The sequence below is a fragment of the Rhynchophorus ferrugineus genome, unplaced genomic scaffold (assembly GCF_030347505.1).
Source record: "Rhynchophorus ferrugineus isolate W39M unplaced genomic scaffold, kcgeb_rfMv2 rfM8, whole genome shotgun sequence".
NCBI classification, from domain to species: Eukaryota; Metazoa; Arthropoda; class Insecta; order Coleoptera; family Curculionidae; genus Rhynchophorus; species Rhynchophorus ferrugineus.
This window is the reverse complement of record NW_027472587.1, coordinates 4,361,628-4,379,478: the sequence shown is the minus strand read 5'-3', so window position 1 is coordinate 4,379,478 and position 17,851 is coordinate 4,361,628. Positions and strand designations below refer to the sequence as shown.

Genomic DNA, 17,851 nt, shown 5'->3' with positions numbered 1-17,851 from the left:
TAATAACGAATGATATAGATTAGCTTCCAATTGGTTTATTTTTTCTTTCTTCATTTAGTATATGTTTAATTTTTCCTATTATAATATTGTCTAATAAGCAAAGGTAATAATCAGAAATCAAATAAAGTAAGTATTCAACTAGAAAAGCTTGCCAGAAGTGATTAGTTGTACTAAATGAGTATTTACAGCTATTCTATCGAAATATAGCGAATTGAAGTTGATCGTTTTCAAAGATATATTGCCTTCTTTTGGATACGCCTGTCAAAGAAAGCTTCAAAATATTCAAAATAAGTTCAAAAAGAAAGCGTGAAGATAGATGAGTGATCTGGATCTAGAATTAAATTATAAATTTCTAGTATTACACTTAATATATAAAGTTTGTGAAACTCTTGTTTACTTGCTCTGGTGATGCCAAATCGAGATGACGAGTTACATAATTAGCACATCCAAATTATAAAATTTGTTGTACTTTTTTCAAAATAATGTTGGCGAAAAGTTAGATTTCCTTTCGCTGCAACTCAAAATTGGAATTGGCAAATTTGTTGTTATTTTGATAAATTCTGATAATAACGAATGATATAGATTAGCTTCCAATTGGTTTTTTTTTCTTCATTTAGTATATGTTTAATTTTTCCTTTTATAATATTGTCTAATAGGCAAAGGTAATAATCAGAAATCAAATAAAGTAAGTATTTAACTAGAAAAGCTTGCCAGAAGTGATTTGTTGTACTAAATGAGTATTTACAGCTATTCTATCAAAACATAGCGAATTGAAGTTGATCGTTTTCAAAGATATATTTCCATCTTTTGGATACGCCTGTCAAAGAAAGATTCAAAAGACTCAAAATAAGTTCAAAAAGAAAGCATGCAGATAGATGAGTGATCTGTAGAATTAAATTATAAATTTCTAGTATTACACTTAATATATAAAGTTTGTGAAACTCTTGTTTATTTGCTCTGGTGATGCCAAATCGAGATGACAAGTTACATAGCTAGCACATTCAAATAATAAAATTTGTTGTACTTTTTTCAAAACAATGTTGGCGAAACGTTAGATTTCGTTTCGACGCAACTCAAAATTGGAATTGGTAGATTGGTTGTTATTTTGATAAATGATGATAATAACGAATGATATAGATTAGCTTCCAATTGGTTTTTTTTTCTTCATTTAGTATATGTTTAATTTTTCCTTTTATAATATTGTCTAATAAGCAAAGGTAATAATCAGAAATCAAATAAAGTAAGTATTTAACTAGAAAAGCTTGCCAGAAGTGATTTGTTGTACTAAATGAGTATTTACAGCTATTCTATCAAAACATAGCGAATTGAAGTTGATCGTTTTCAAAGATATATTGCCATCTTTTGGATACGCCTGTCAAAGAAAGATTCAAAAGACTCAAAATAAGTTCAAAAAGAAAGCATGCAGATAGATGAGTGATCTGTAGAATTAAATTATAAATTTCTAGTATTACACTTAATATATAAAGTTTGTGAAACTCTTGTTTATTTGCTTTGGTGATGCCAAATCGAGATGACAAGTTACATAGCTAGCACATTCAAATGATAAAATTTGTTGTACTTTTTTCAAAACAATGTTGGCGAAACGTTAGATTTCCTTTCGCTGCAACTCAAAATTGGAATTGGTAGATTGGTTGTTATTTTGATAAATGATGATAATAACGAATGATATAGATTAGCTTCCAATTGGTTTTTTTTTCTTCATTTAGTATATGTTTAATTTTTCCTTTTATAATATTGTCTAATAGGCAAAGGTAATAATCAGAAATCAAATAAAGTAAGTATTCAACTAGAAAAGCTTGCCAGAAGTGATTTGTTGTACTAAATGAGTATTTACAACTATTCTATCGAAATATAGCGAATTGAAGTTGATCGTTTTCAAAGATATATTGCCTTTTTTTGGATACGCCTGTCAAGGAAAGCTTCAAAATATTCAAAATAAGTTCAAAAAGAAAGCGTGCAGATAGATGAGTGATCTGTAGAATTAAATTATAAATTTCTAGTATTACACTTAATATATAAAGTTTGTGAAACTCTCGTTTATTTGCTCTGGTGATGCCAAATCGAGATGACAAGTTACATAACTAACGCATCCAAATCATAAAATTTGTTGTACTTTTTTCAAAAAAATGTTGGCGAAACCTTCACCACCATCAAAAGATCTACGAGATAGGGGCCTAGCTAGATAGTAAGTAAAATTGCTAGACCGGACGGTCGTGGAAAATTGAATCATTTGGATTTGTCACCGCGAGAAGCAGTAGCGAACATTTCCCCATTGAACATGAACTTAAAAAATCATTTTGTTAATACCCCACATACAGCTTATTCCATTCTATTTCAACATCGACCCATCCTTATTGGAAAACCCTATATATTTATAATATAGACAACACAATGAATAATGCAAAATAACGTCTCAGTGTGCCATGTATCTATTTACCATCATTTTTTCAGTCATACGTCACATAAATTAAAACAAATAGTAAACGATTAAAGGAACATTGTAACACGTATTTTTAAATATTATCAAAGGCTTGTCGGTCATCTAATGTCACGAATAATAGAAAACTAAATGGAAATATGTGTAGGCGTTCCTTTAATAAAACATTAAATATCCCAAAGGTCAACGACACCCCAGAAATCGATAATACTTTAAAGCCATGGCAATCTGAGACCTGATAAGTTAAGTTGTTAGCATATCATCAACTTCATACTTAATTCGATTTTATCGACATTTTATTTTCTTGTCTCGTAATAGCCTACCTATTAGAGGCGTTTAATTTCAATTCGGATGAAAGGGTAATAATACCGACATAACCTTCGGGTTAGTTGCATTTTCAGCAAGGCCGTTATTAAACGTATACGATATGTTTTCTGTGGTTCGCCAGCTTGGATTTTATTTAACAATTCGTGACGAAATCGTGTATTTTAAATGGATGCCATTAGATATACTAATAAAATGAAATTATGGTTAATATTGGTGAAGGTGAAAGGTCGAATTAAATTGACCACTATAATAAAATATATTTCATATTAATTATGATGGTTTTTCGTGCTTGATGTATGCGTAACACATGGTGTCTTGATTAAGTCGCTTTATTGAAAACGTCGTAAAATATATGGCGTTTAATATCGATTTTATTTTATTCACGTCTTGGTGCTCTAAGGTTAGGAAGTTCAACGCCTTCGTTGTTTTTTTTTGATTCTGTCGATTTATGGGAAACATTTACAGGTCTTTATTTTAACGAAATTGAATAGTTTAATCAACTAGAATAAATAAAGTGTGAATACTCGCTCAAATGATTGCTTTAAGGAGCTTTAGTGACTAGTCAATGATTTTGATCTCAGATAATGCGGGTTGCTCATATATACCATCGAGTTGATGAAATCAATGTTATTTCCTTATTTTGTTCATTCTAAATGGTAAAATCTTTTACATATTATATGATACTATATATTGCATAAATTGTATGCTTTTGTTTGGCGTTTAAAGTGTCAAAAAGACGTACTACAATAACCAGAACAATTAGGGGTAAACCCTAAAGGGTTTCAAGTCAAATACCACCCCGTACGCCAACAATACCTCTTTATTGTCCCCTTAGGAAGGGTTTATATTTTTAAGTAGCAATAGAGAACTGGTATATACACGAATTAAGATGATAAAAAATGAATTGAACGGTTGTTCGAGAGGGAAGGGTGTGTATGTTTGAATCAGGTTAGCCCCACGTAAAAGGGGATTACCGCCACTTGGACCATTCATATATATGAGGCGTTAATTTTAAATAATAGGGAGTATAGCCTTTAATTAACTATTATTCTGACATTAATGATTGTTTATTATGTAAAATATAGAGGGGGTGTACATTTATTTGACACTTTCGAATTGTAAAATTTTATTTTTTAACCATTTATTATTTCTTTAATTTGTGTCATATATATTGTAGTAATCCTATTTAACGACAACTTGATCCTTCCTTATGACTATGACTATTGTTAACTCCAGAATTTACCGTTAACATTTGTGTTGAATTTTATAATAAACAAAATCAATTTTATTTTAATGATTGACAGTCGGGAGCGAATTCTCAAACATTAACAAATTACTCTGACATTCTTTGACAACTCACTTCAACTAGATACTTTTAGCAACACTTTTTTAATTAAATAAGAACAAGAAAAACTCCTGTAAATACGTGTTTGATGAGATATAACGTAAGTAACGACACTCATTATAAATCCCTCACAATTGTATAAATTACACACATTAAAATAAAATAAATTGTTATGGAAAATCAATAAAATTAAATGTTTACAAACTGCATCCAGTATGCCATTTAAATATGTCATCTTTTACCATATGTTTCAGTTCAACGCCCTATATAACGTCATAAATTGTCCTGTACTGCCGCAGAAAGGTTATGTCATATACAATTAAATATTTTCAAACCGTTTAAGATGAAACAGTTTAGAAAATTACAGTGTCAGTGCTGATACGAGATCAATATTGGTTGCGATGAAATGATATGTATTTTATGTTCAAATATTATTAAATATTTATTTTCTTGAACGTCTCATCGTTTTTTAAAGTTGGTGCATTTAAAATTATTTAAAATATAGATGTGTTGTTTACAGAATTATGGAAAAAACAATGACATAAAGTTGTAATAAAATAATACTATCAGACGAATGTTTGTATTTGTCCTAAAATTAGTCATTTTTATAAGAATTTTACGCTAATATAATGGAATATTATTAAGAATTTTTTTTTTGATAATTAGCTTATTACTTTTTTTTAATTAGTAATTAAACCAATATTGAAATAAAAGTATAGACAGTAATTTCCATAGAGTTGATTAAGTAAACACGAAAAAGTTCAAAGTTAGGAAATGCTGAAGACTATTTATTGGAATTGTTACATTTGAGTCGAACTCTTAAATAACAATATTTGCAAGAACCAAAGTGATTATGACCAGAACTGTCGTATTCACCAGGCATTACCTCTTCTGATTATCACTTGATTTTATTGGTACCACATAATATGGTGGAAAAGTACTTCCATTTTTATGAAGACGTCAATATAAAATGAGACAACATAATAAACAGTGGATTTCCTGCAATAAAATTATTCATTGGTACTTTTTCCGTAAAAAAAAAGAAAACATAGGAATTGGATTTTATTAAAAAAAATGTATTGATGAATTGGAAGAAAATCTCAATTATCAGTACATAAAAAGTTACACTTAGTAAAACCTATATTGATCTATGGAATCCAGTTATGGATAATCTCAGAGGATGGGATGTCACAGTCCAAGCAACCAGATACTATAGGAACGATTATAGCTGCTGAGGCCTTCAGATACCGATTATTACTCAGAAAATCAAGAAAATCTCAAAAATATATTAGAAGAGAAACTCTTGACCAGGATACAGACTCAAAAGAAATGTATTTAATAGAAAAACAATTATCAGTGTTAATACGTGAAAATTATTTATAGAGATACTAAGAAGGGACCGATGGGTTCCTCTGGTTTTTGAGTTATTATAAAAATAAACTGGCAACGGCTAGTGCCAATGTATTAATAGTTATAAATAAATAGTTGAGACAAATCTTAGACTAACAGCTAATACCAAGTGTGTGTTTAATAGCATTAACAGAAAATTTATGTACTATTGGTAAATACCTCTTATAGAATTGGCATTTTTCCGTTCTTCACATTCCAGATGTTGAGGCGGTGGTGTGGAAGAATCCACCGACGCGATATTGTCTTGCCTCAAAAGGTCTCTACTGGTGCTGGGTCCCCCAACTGCGCCCCAAGTATCGTTAGCATTAAAGAGCTCGGCAAAATTGTCCATGATTTATTAGAAACGCGATTTGATAATGTTCGTTCGATGCCCCCGTGGTATAGAGGGCGCGCATGGCCGCGGTGACCACCGCCAAAACCACCCGATCCGGTATCCAGTGACCGGTCGCGGAACAATTCGTCTCAACACTGAACAGTAACAACAATAGCGATGGTATTATCGTCCGTACAGAGAGTCAAGTATCGCTGGATCGCACGTTTGGAAATTGTCGTTCAAGTCCACTCGATGGATGTATCACGTCAATTTCCATTTTCGATGGGACCTGTAACAGAACGGCACAAAACAGAAGCAAACGTTCCGCGATTGCTTCCGTTATGCATAAGTAAACGGACCGTCTTCTTCCCGATCGGCGGGTCCGACTGAGATGGGGGAAAAAAACGCGCCACCAAAGGCCTGAACAACAAACAAACGATTTATCGTCGAAAAATTGGGAGGGACCAACGTCGAATGGCGTTAAGAAACGCGCGGGACCGATAAGCGAAAGGGTCAATAGTAATTTTACAAAGTAAAATGTTTCTCTAGTCGGGTTCGTTGACCCCTTGACGACACACAGCAACTAAACCGTCGTCATCTCTATTTAATTACTGTTCCTATCGGCCCGTTTTTTTCCCCCATATTCCCTCACAATTCACGTCGAGGTCCTCCTATCCCCCGAAAAATGATCGACACCGTTTTAACATAACCTGTACGAGCACACACACAGACACAGAGAGAGGTGTAATATCCACGCTGAACCGATGACGTTTGAAAGGTAAATAAGTTCGTTAAACTTAATGCCAAAAGTTAGGAGGTTCAACGACCTTCAAGATTTTTTGGGCGACCGCTTTACGAAACTCGCGCCGTAGCAGATAAGAAACTAGTTGTGCCAACTGTTTTTAATAATGGAAATAGTCAACACGAAATCGGCGATCATCTAAAAATCATAAATCGGGAAAATCTCCGCGTGAATGTGTATGTGTGTTGTTTTTTTTTTGGGTGAGAGAACGGCTGTGCCATACGATGCCAATGAACTCTGGGTTATTCACATAACCGAATATTGCCGGTTAAAAAAGGTGGTTATGTTGAATTTCGCGAAAGAAAATCAAACTGCCCGCGAAGAATCGGACGGGCAAAGAGAGAGACACGCGGAGATAAAAAAGACAATAGGCTTTCGGATTTTTTTCTTCTATTTTTAAGCGAAAGTGTGAACGACCGATTAAATCCTTAAACTATAGTGATAATAGAAATGACAACAATGCTGCTGTGTATTCGTACTTATCAATCATTTCGTTTTGTTTTTTTTCCAATTGAAACAAATTTCTCTCGCGTGAATTGCATGAATGAAACTTTATTTTTACGACACCACACTTTTCTTCTTCCTTTATACGTGTACCGCGTCGCGATTCAGAAACAAAAACACTATTTCCCCATACACGAGAAAATCGAGAGACGGAGAGAAAAAGGAAGAAAAAAAACACTCAAAGGCACATTTACCACCTGCTAGAGATCGTACACTAAGTCTCGAACATCATCACTGGTGTGCGTCCGTGATTATGCAATTTAACTTTTCGGCGTTCGCGTTAGTTCACTCGGTTCTCGGTCGCGCGGTACCGCGAACGGGCACTGATGAGGGTCGGCGGTCCGGCCGAAATCGCGTTTTCGTGGAAAAACGAGCCCTAACAAATTGTCCATGTATCTGTGCGGTAATTCGAGAATGCGACCGAGTAAAGGACACGGGCCCGTGTCGCTATCCTTGTCCGACTCGTTCTTTTCCCGCTGCTCGGTGGAAACTCGTGGATCTGACGACTAGCGGTGACGTAGCGGGGCCCCCACTTGGAACGCGGGTTCATTGACCCGCGCTGTATATCCTATGACTACGCGATGCGCTGTTGCCGCGCCCGATTATTTGTCGCTGATCTTACGTCGGAATTTGTTTCCTTCCTTTCCTCGGTTCTTGTCGAACTCACCAAACTACCGTACACTATTAATCACACGTATTTTCTTGTTAAAATATTTCGTAATATTACACAATATATCGGTCCTATAAATTAGTTTTAATTTTTTTTTAGTTTGAAGTTTTATTATGAAAAACCGGTACAGTGTATTTTATTCAAAGTATTGTCCATCGATAGGCCCTATCTTTTCCCATCTTTTAGGATCAGACCGAAATGCGATACAATTTCAGTCAGTTAGCAAACAGGGTAGCAATATTAGAAAATCCCAAAACAAGATAAAGAAAAAAAGAGTAATTCGTCTTCAGCGAGTCCGGGAACTAGAACTATTTCTAAGAACAAATAGCATAGGTATAGTTCTCATATCGGAGACTCATTATTCTAAAAAAAAGTTCATTAAAATAAGGGGTTATGATGCATACTGGGCAGTACGTAGGGCGAATGCTGGAGTCTACTGCCCAGAACTGTCCAGAACGCCGAGGGGGAACAGCTCCAATTACAAAGGAAAATATACAGCATTTCCGACAAGACGAGATCAAAAAAGAAGATATACATATATTGTCCGCGAATATACAAAATAATACAACACCAATACAGAGATTTATTTTTAAAATTAGGCCCTAGATTTATTATTGGAGGGGACTATTAAAGGAAACGAATTGCTCGCAGTAATTCAGGGCGTGAACCCACTTTCTGCCCCACCAACAGTAATAAAGTGTCAGATCAACTGGACTTTTACATTTCATTTCGTCCAATAAAATACAAATCGAGAGTTTGTGTGAACTCATCTAATCACATTCCAGTATTGTCAACATTAGGCGCGACAATTCTGAGAAAAACAAAAAATCCTAATATTACTGAAAAAATTACTAACTGGGACACTTTTAGACTTATAATGCAGGAACAAATTAGTTTAAACGTAAGACTCAAAAGTATAACCGATCTTGAGCAGCAAACCTGAAAATTGAAAAAAATCGGTCTTCTGCAAAGGAAGCTACCCCAACATCAAGAGAGAAATCAGAATATGAGGTAAATTACTCCCTTGAAATTAGGTACTTGATAAAAGAAAGACGAAAAGCTAGAAGAGTATGGCACATAACCAGAAAAGCTGTAGACAAAATAATATTTAATAGAATCAGTAATCAGACAAATCAAAAAATTAAGGAATATAAACAGAGTTGCATCGAAAAATATGTAAGTGCCCGGAAGCAGACAAAGACTACTCGCTATGGAAATCAACTCGAAGATTTAAAACCAATCATAAGAGTACCGCCCATTAAAAAGGATCTAACATAAATGAATGGGTTCGACGCAACGATGAAAAAGCTGCATTATTCGCAGAACATTCTCCACACTTATTTGACAACCTATTTCGACTGGAGTTCCCTAAGGTAGTATCTTGGGACCATTTTTGTATCTACTCTAGCCCAACAGCAGAAGAAAAAGCACTTGGAACATTTGCCAACGATACAGTTATCATGGTAAAAGTTGTATCACTGTAAGGCCGTAGAAAAAGTGGAAAGACCAGAAAATAGAGCTTAATAGCTCTAAATATATCCATGTTAATTTTGCGTTGCGCCGAAATGACAAAAAATAATTGTATCATTTGACGGATGCCCGATTTCCCAGGCATAATCAGCTAAATACCTCGGAATACATCTCAATGGGTAACCTATCATGTTAGACAAAAACCAGAGCAGATTAGACTCCAAGTCAAGAAACTGTACTAGTTAGTCGGAAGATACTCTCAACTTGATTAAAATCAAACAGATTTGTTTATCAATCAATTATAAAACCAATATCCGGTTGCACTGAAATATCAAACCATCTGGTAACCCAACGCACCCAAATCAAAGTTCTATGATTAATTACCAATGCTTATCGCTACGTAACCAACGAAGAGCTGCCCGATGACCTCGAAATCAAGTTGATTTATGAAATGAAAGTTTCAGCTTAAAACATGAAATAACGTTACTGCATCATAGCAACATAGAAGTAATATAGCTACTGGACAATACACAGGAAATCAGAAGATTAAAGCGAACCAAACCTCACGAACTTGTTTAGTGTATAAGAGTTATTCTTAGCTTTAGCTTAAGTAGCTTAGTTTTATTTTAATTTGGAAAATACATAATGATGTACTAAGCATATCTAATGTAGGATGTAATTTATAAAAAGAAAAAATCCTTCAGGCAATTTATGTATCTTTGAGAGTATCCACGAATCTACCTATTTTCTGATTTTTTTAATAAGAAGTGAAGCGCTGCTCAGACAAGTCACGACTCATATGTCGGAACGAGTACTAATCAGAAGGAGCAACGTCTGAAGAATACGACAGGTAGGGTCACACTTCTCATTTTAATGTTTCCAAGTATGTTTTCACCGGTTTTGCAACATGTGGTCGATTATCGATATATCGATAGCGATTTCTATTGATGGTTTTTTTGGTTTTAGCAGCTAATACTATACCATACCAAGTTAATCTCAACAAATACAGAGCATTAGCTGGAAGCCATGGATATTCGGGCTTTCTGCTGATGTTGAAGCATGACCAGGCCTCCATGATTTTTCTCGCATTGGATTATTATAAAAATACGATGCAAAAAATCTTTCCGATTTTGCAAACGTTTTTCAACATCTCTTGGCTTCAGTTCATAGCATCTTATAATAAGCATCTTAAATTTCACACTTATTCCCCAAATCCTATCAAAGTACCTAAATTGTGAGGTTGTTTAGTTATACGGACGGCTCTATGTGCTCTATAGGAGTAGGGGCTGTAATATATCAATAAAGAAGACCTTAGTTAGTAATCACTCTTATCCATGGTAAAACCTGCCTTATATGCTGTGACTCGCTAAACTGCAAACTATCGATAATGTACTGTACCGTCTGGTTATCTCTCGACAAAACAACATCGTATTCTTCTGAATCCCCAACCACAAGGGCATACCTTGGCTGTAATAATTGACAGATAATTTTTCTTTGCCAAAGACCGTATTAAAAATGGTTAAAAAAAACTCTAAATACGTAACAGGCTTCTGATTGGTCACTACCAATTTACCCATTCCTTCCTAATGGATCGAACTAAGAGTCATCTGTATCTCAATTATGAGGCACCAATATCAATATCCCATATTCTAACGAAATATAGAAACCTATTAACTACCAGAAGGAGTCATAGCTTGTCCAGTCCATTGAGGGACGCGTCCTTGCCTCAGATTAATTCATTACTTCATTTTCACCATTTGTTTTTTAAACTTTTTCTACATTTACTTAACAAAATCATATACTTTTTGATTTTGATTTTGAAAAATATAAACAACCATTTATTTCAATAAAATAATTAGAGGATAATCAATAAATTAGTTTTATTCGCTTTCGTGTTAAAGAAATAGATATGTTCCTAAGTCAAAGTTATTGATTTAAATCAATCCTATAAACAACCATTCGATTTAGAAATAATCGATTGTAAAATAATTATTCGATTTGACTTATTGTGATTCGTTCAACAAAATTTGTTTTTATTCTGAAAAAGACAAATAGTTATATCAAACCGTATTATATATTTATACATAATAACATATAATACATTTCATAATATATTATATTATCAGTTATATGTATAATATCATTTTTGTACACAATTTATTAACTCTTATAATGTTTTCTTCGATGATGAACTGTAAGCTTGATAATTGTGGTTTAAGCAGTGTACTGGGACCAATGCTTTATCTACTCTACACTTGTCATATACCACAATTGGAGAATATTACGATGGCTACATTTGCTGATGATACTGCGATTATAGCTGTTGGAGACAACAGTGAAGAAGACTCATGAAAATTACAACAGGCAAGTGACAATATAAATAATTGGACACAAGCTTGGAAAATAAGAATTGATGAAAGTAAATCTGTACATGTGCAGTTCATCTATAAACAGGCCGTACAAGCACCAACAACATTATATAATACTATCATTCCGTATAGCAACAATGCTAAATATCTTGGAATGAATGTTGATGCAAAACTTCGCTGGAAGGAACATATAAAGAAGAAAAGAAAAGAACTGGAATTGAAATATAGGAAAACGTACTGGCTAATTGGAAGAAAATCACAATTATCAGTACATAATAAATTGCTATTATATAAACAAATACTGAAACCTATATGGACATACGGAGTTCAATTATGGGGATGTTCTGCAAAGAGTAACATAAATAAAATACAAATTTTTCAGAACAAAGTCCTGAGAGGTATCGTGGGCGCACCCAAATACTCTAGGACTGATTACCTACATCGAGACCTTCACATACCCACAGTCAGTAAAGAAATTAAGAAAATTGCAAGGGGGCATGAAGAAAGACTCTATTCTCATGAGAATATTGAAATATTGCAGCTTTTAGATACCACCAGAACAGGATACAGACTCAAAAGAATCTTGTGTAGTGTTATGTAGTGATGTGCATTTAATAAAAAATACAGCAGTGCCATGTATAAACATTATTTCACCAGACTGAGATAGGGCCGATGGCCGAAAAAATCATATCATATTGCATAGGAATACCGTGAATATGCCGAACATCACATCAAATCACATTGGAATGACCGTATTCACTAGATATCAGTTCTTGTGGTTATTACTTGTTTTGGCCAATATAATGTCTTTACACACTACGTTCACTCTCTTGAAGGAGTAGGAGTTATGTGGAATTATCTTGTTCTCTGATTAGAAGCAATACTCATTTTTAGTTAAATATTCCTTTAAAATTAGGTTCTAGAAAAACAAATGTCTCAAGGAAAGTTTATCGGTGTAATATTTATCAAATATCATGTTAATTTTAGATAAGAATGTGCAAAATGATTACAAAATTATTATGTACTCAGTATTCCTATTGTATTCTAATATTCATTAAAATAATATACACAGCTGTACAAAAATATTTCATATTTGTTATATGCTTACTTTTCTAAATTTTAACTAAATATCTGCGTAATTTTCAATGTTGTGTTTCACACAAACACGTTGAATTACACTCGTTATTGGTCTAGAGCAATATCGTATTGTATAACTTCATTTGAAACATAGTACGGAGCATCGACAATGGCACGCCAACACTTTATTTTGGAACCGTTGTACTACGGATATATTAGATTTGCTAGCGGTTCCCCATAGTTGGATTACATATGACCAAATAGGCTTGAGTATAGATTTAAACAGTAATATCTTGTTATCTAGTGATAACTTAGATTCGCTCCCAATAAGCCAATATATTTGGTAGATTTTTGTTTCCGTTTGGCGAGTATGTGCTTCTTGCAGGTTAAGCGTCGATGTAGATGCATACAAAGATATTTGGATGCTCTGCTTGCGGGAGTTGATAATTATTAATATAGACTGATTGACATGTTCTTTAACGGACCGTAAAAGTTATATGAGTAGATTTTGTTTCGTTGGATTTAATATGCAATGTTTTCAGCCACATTTGTATTTGATGCAGGTGTGTTTGTAGGTTCACTGATGCTATGGCTGGATCTTCATGAGAGGCTAAGACTGTCGTGTCGTCTGTGTATGTTGCTACAGTAGTTATTTTTGTTGTAGATAGATCGGCTGAGCACAGAAAATATAATACTGTACTCACTACACTACCTTGCGGAACTCCGGAAATATATTACAAGTAATTCGGTATGTTCATTGCCTTGTTTTACAGTAAAATGACGATTGTGAGGTAAGATCATCATATCTGTGAGGATAAATCATATTTATTTTGTTAGGTCTATGCTTTTGTTCTATTGTTTTATGCTTATTGCGAAACCCAAATTGGTATTCTGGAAGAATTTTTTTAATTATATGATTTAAACTTATAGGCCGGTAGGAGGTGATATGTTCTGGTGTTTTTCCTGGTTTGAGAATCATTATTATTTCACCTACTTTACAGATGCTAGGAAAATAATTAATTTGTAATATAGCATTGAATATAAATATTAATAACTTTACACCTTTTCTCTGATGGTTCCCGTAATATTTTTCCGGTTATTGGGTCATATCCAGGCGCTTTTTTACAATTAATCTCTCTGGTTATTATTTGTTGAACTTCTTTGACTGTGAATATTTTATGTATTAACAGGTCAATTGAAAAGTCGCCGGCCTGACACATAGATGGAGCTACTAGAATTAAATCCATCTGTTTTTTAGTTAGACCTAACCCTCAAAAGATGCGTGTATAAATTTGACAGTTGTCGGATCATTAGTTTGTGAATTGTAGCATTTTGAGTGAGGCAACTTTCGTTATTGTGAAAAAAAATGGATATAAAGGAATTTCGCGTGTTGATAAAATTGCTTTTTGAAGGGAAAAAATAAAGTTGAAGCAAAAACTTGGTTTGATACCGAGTTTCCGGACACTGCTCCAGGAAAATCAACTTTCAAGGTTGATTGAGTTGTTGGAGGACCGAAGACGGTGAACGCAGTGGACGCCCAAAAGAAGTTGTTACCGACGAAAACATTAAAAAAATTCACAAAATGATTTTGAATGACCGTAAATTGAAATTAAATGAAATAGCAGACATTAGAAAGATATCAACTGAACGTGTACATCATATCATTCACGAATATTTGGGTATTAGAAAGCTCTGTGCAAAGTGGGTGCTACGCGAGCTCACTTTTGACCAAAAACAACGACGAGTTGATGATTCGAAGCAGTGTTTGAAGATGATCAAGCATAATAAACCCTAGTTTTTGCGTCGATATGTGACAATGGATGAAACATGGCTCCATCATTTCACTCCGAAGTCCACTCGACAGTCATCCGAGTCATATAACAGCGACTATTACATAGCATTATTTGGACCGTTTGAAGGACGATATCGCCGAAAAACGGCCCCATTTGAAGAAAAAGAAAGTGCTGCTTCACCAAGACAATGCACCGTGTCACAAGTCAGTGAAAAGGATGGCAAAAATCCATGAATTGGGCTTCGAATTTCTTCCTCATTCTCCGTATTCTCCAGATCTGGCCCCAGTGACTATTTTCTGTTCTCAGATCTCAAAATAATGAAAAGAAATTTAAAACGGGAAGAAATTTTCGTCGAATGAAGACGTGATCGCCGAAACTGAGGCCTATTTAGAGGTAAAGGAAAATGGTATCGAGAAGTTGGGGGGTCGCTATAATCAGTGTATTACCCTTGAAGGGAGTTATGTTGTATAAAAAGGTAATTTTTTCCAAAAAAATGTGTTTTACTATGGTAGACCGGGGACTTTTCATTGACCTGTTAAGTCGATTTCAAATGGCAAATTTAGGAAGTTAGTAATTTTATTTTCATCATCTTTCGATAACTCAGATTTTTTAAATACTTTGATGTGACGATTGCTACAGGACTGTGAAAAAGACACTCTTGGAACTCATAAGAAAAACCACCAAACACTACTGCATTCACTTGATATAACCCCGTCGACTTCTTTCTTCTTCCAAAACTCAAATTACCATTTCGAGGCATCAGCTTTCAGTCGATTATTATTTGAAATCGATACAATAAATTTGAATAAATAATAAACATTTTGACAGTTATTTTTACCAATTTTAGGTATTTTTTTTTGTCATATTAAGGAGACCTTGTACTGAGCAGATTGTATTAATTAAAAAAATGTTGCTTGATATTATTACTAAATGTAATTGTAATGTTTTTAGAATTACTTTAAATAAAGAAATCGATAGTAGTGTACGTCCCACTAGTAACATATGAATTTGTATAAAAGAAATCATATATTATGTCAGGAGAAAACGTAAATTAATTTTGGCAGGCTGACTAATCTTCGACGTCGGAGAAAAAAATGGCGGCCACTTGCCAATCTCCGCGATTCTAATTAAACATCTAAATAAACTTTCACGCCTTTATTTGCTGCGCCCGAGAGTCTTTTTTTTCCTACTAACAGAACGCTCGCAGTAGGCCTATACAGTTTTTCACCAAGTGTCAACGACTTCATCCGAATAAATTTGGAGGTTATTTACCTCGCGAATGCCCGGCTCCGTTTTTTTCATCGAAAACTTGATGCCAAACAACGAATCATGATGCAACTGTTTTTTTCTCCTCCTCTCCGATAGAAACAGATGAAGCGTGTTTATAACTACGACAAAGAATTTGTTTTTTTTTCCTCCGTTGTTGTTCTGTGAGACGAACGACAGAGGTGATTCTGGCCGATGGGTGTGCGAGAGTATGGCGTTTGGTTTATCGGTGATCAATTAATAAGCCATAAAGAAAAGGGAACTCGATTAATGAGATTTTTATGGGCAAATTTACCCCGGGCTATGGGGGCAGAGAACACTGTCATCATTAAAAAGCCACTAAAACCCAATTAGAGCAACATTTATAGGATAAGGAATTAATTAATGTTTAATATCGTGACATGGTGGCTTAATTTAATTGAGAAAAAATAACACATAACCTCACCGGTTCGCTATTTTCCTCGCTGGATCCCTGCGCGGTGATGTCGGCGATTTTATTAGGCACCCATCATCCGATGCATGTTAATTATGGCACATTTACATGATTTTCATTGCGGCCAATAATGAATATAGGATTGTTTATAAACAATAATGGCGATTCGGCTAATAAGCGCTGTTGCCATGTCTAGCGAACGGATCTCGACCCTTGTCGCAACAGATTTCGGTTGAACCTAAAGCCCGATGGGGCTATAAATCTTAATGATACAATCATTATCTTTTCTTTTATTCCGTTTTCACTTCATAATGGTAATGGCGCTATTTAGAGTCGTAAAACAATAAACGGTTAATCAAGGACTGCTTATTTTATATGGTGGTGGTACAAGAAACATAATCAAGTAAATTTACACCGAATACACCATCATTTTTATCAATTAATTATACTTTATTTGGTTTAATAAATTCACGGCATTCGTCACAGTAGGAATAAAAAATCGACCCCATTTTTGATATTTCATTATTTTTTTCTGAGAAAATAATCAAAGTTTGACTAAATTAAACCCATGCAGCTGTCGAAAAACATTCTTGTACGAAAATAAGAGTTCTAAAAGTGGTGTGAAAATAGTTGCTTTTTAGACATCGGAGAGAAAAGGTTAGCATCGGTTGAAAAAGGAATTTAAATCGTGAAATTGATATAATAACAAATTCAGATTTTTATTGTAACTTTCTAAACCAATTGGATAGAAAAATTCGTGAAAAAAAGGACCTGAGTAAGATTTGTCTCTAAAATGAACGAATTTAAACGTGAATTGCTTCAATATTCGACGTAGTCGACAGATTTACCTCCCGTTAATTTTTGGCTCTTCTTTATTCTTCTTCAGATAAAATTCTTCCGTGGAAAAACATGTTACATGAGGATGCTAGTCTTATATTGTTTGTAAGTTGAGGTATATAATAGTCATTTCAAGTACACTCGTGTGTTGCATATTATCACTTTTATTGAAAATTTGGACATGATAAATCGATAGAGAAGACAGGTAACATATTGATAATGTTTCACTAGAGTACTTGATATTTTACAGCAGTAAGAAAAAACAGAGGACGCAACTTTTAAAATATAGGACTGAAAGTAGAGAATCTACGAAAACATTGTTACATTTCATTTTAGAATGCCATAATATCTATAATTTACTATAATTTCCATTCAGTATATCCATTCAGTCAAGTATTGAAATCAAAAGACAATACTTCATCCATATAATAAAATTAAATTAATTATTTACGCCCTTAACATTACGTTAGACAAAAAGCAGAGAGAGTAAAAGAATAATTTATTCTTTTACTCTCTCAAAAAGTAGTGAAAATCAAACAAAAAAGTCTCAAAATCAAAGAACTGAATTGGTTTGTCGGAAGATACTTCTGCTACTTGAACACTTAACTTAAGACCAAAGAGACTGACTTATCAGCTAAATGTAAAAACTATTTGGACTAATCAGCTATCAAGGATTGGTATGTTAAGTTTAAACGTGGTGAAATGAGCACCGAAGACGGTGAACGCAGTGGATGCCCAAAAGAGGTTGTTACCGGAAAACATTTAAAAAATCCACAA

At 34.0% G+C, this 17,851-nt stretch overlaps 1 protein-coding gene across 5 annotated transcripts in view; it reads right to left on the bottom strand.

The window, feature by feature from the left end:
- Positions 1-17,851, bottom strand: part of Hr3 (nuclear hormone receptor 3 ROR-beta) — a 123,744-nt gene that overhangs the window by 30,134 nt on the left and 75,759 nt on the right. Inside the window, exons 1-2 of one of the 5 annotated variants that reach the window (XM_076410973.1) lie at positions 7,354-7,650; positions 5,700-6,142 (exon numbers count right to left, since the gene is read on the bottom strand). The exons of 1 other annotated variant lie outside the window; for it this stretch is intronic. In XM_076410973.1, the coding sequence (XP_076267088.1) occupies positions 5,700-5,871 (172 nt within the window). In that variant the 5' untranslated portion in view covers positions 5,872-6,142; positions 7,354-7,650. Of the gene's footprint in view, positions 1-5,699; positions 7,651-17,851 lie in introns of those variants that run through there. 3 more of the 5 variants (XM_076410972.1, XM_076410974.1, XM_076410971.1) reach the window with 3 other exon arrangements.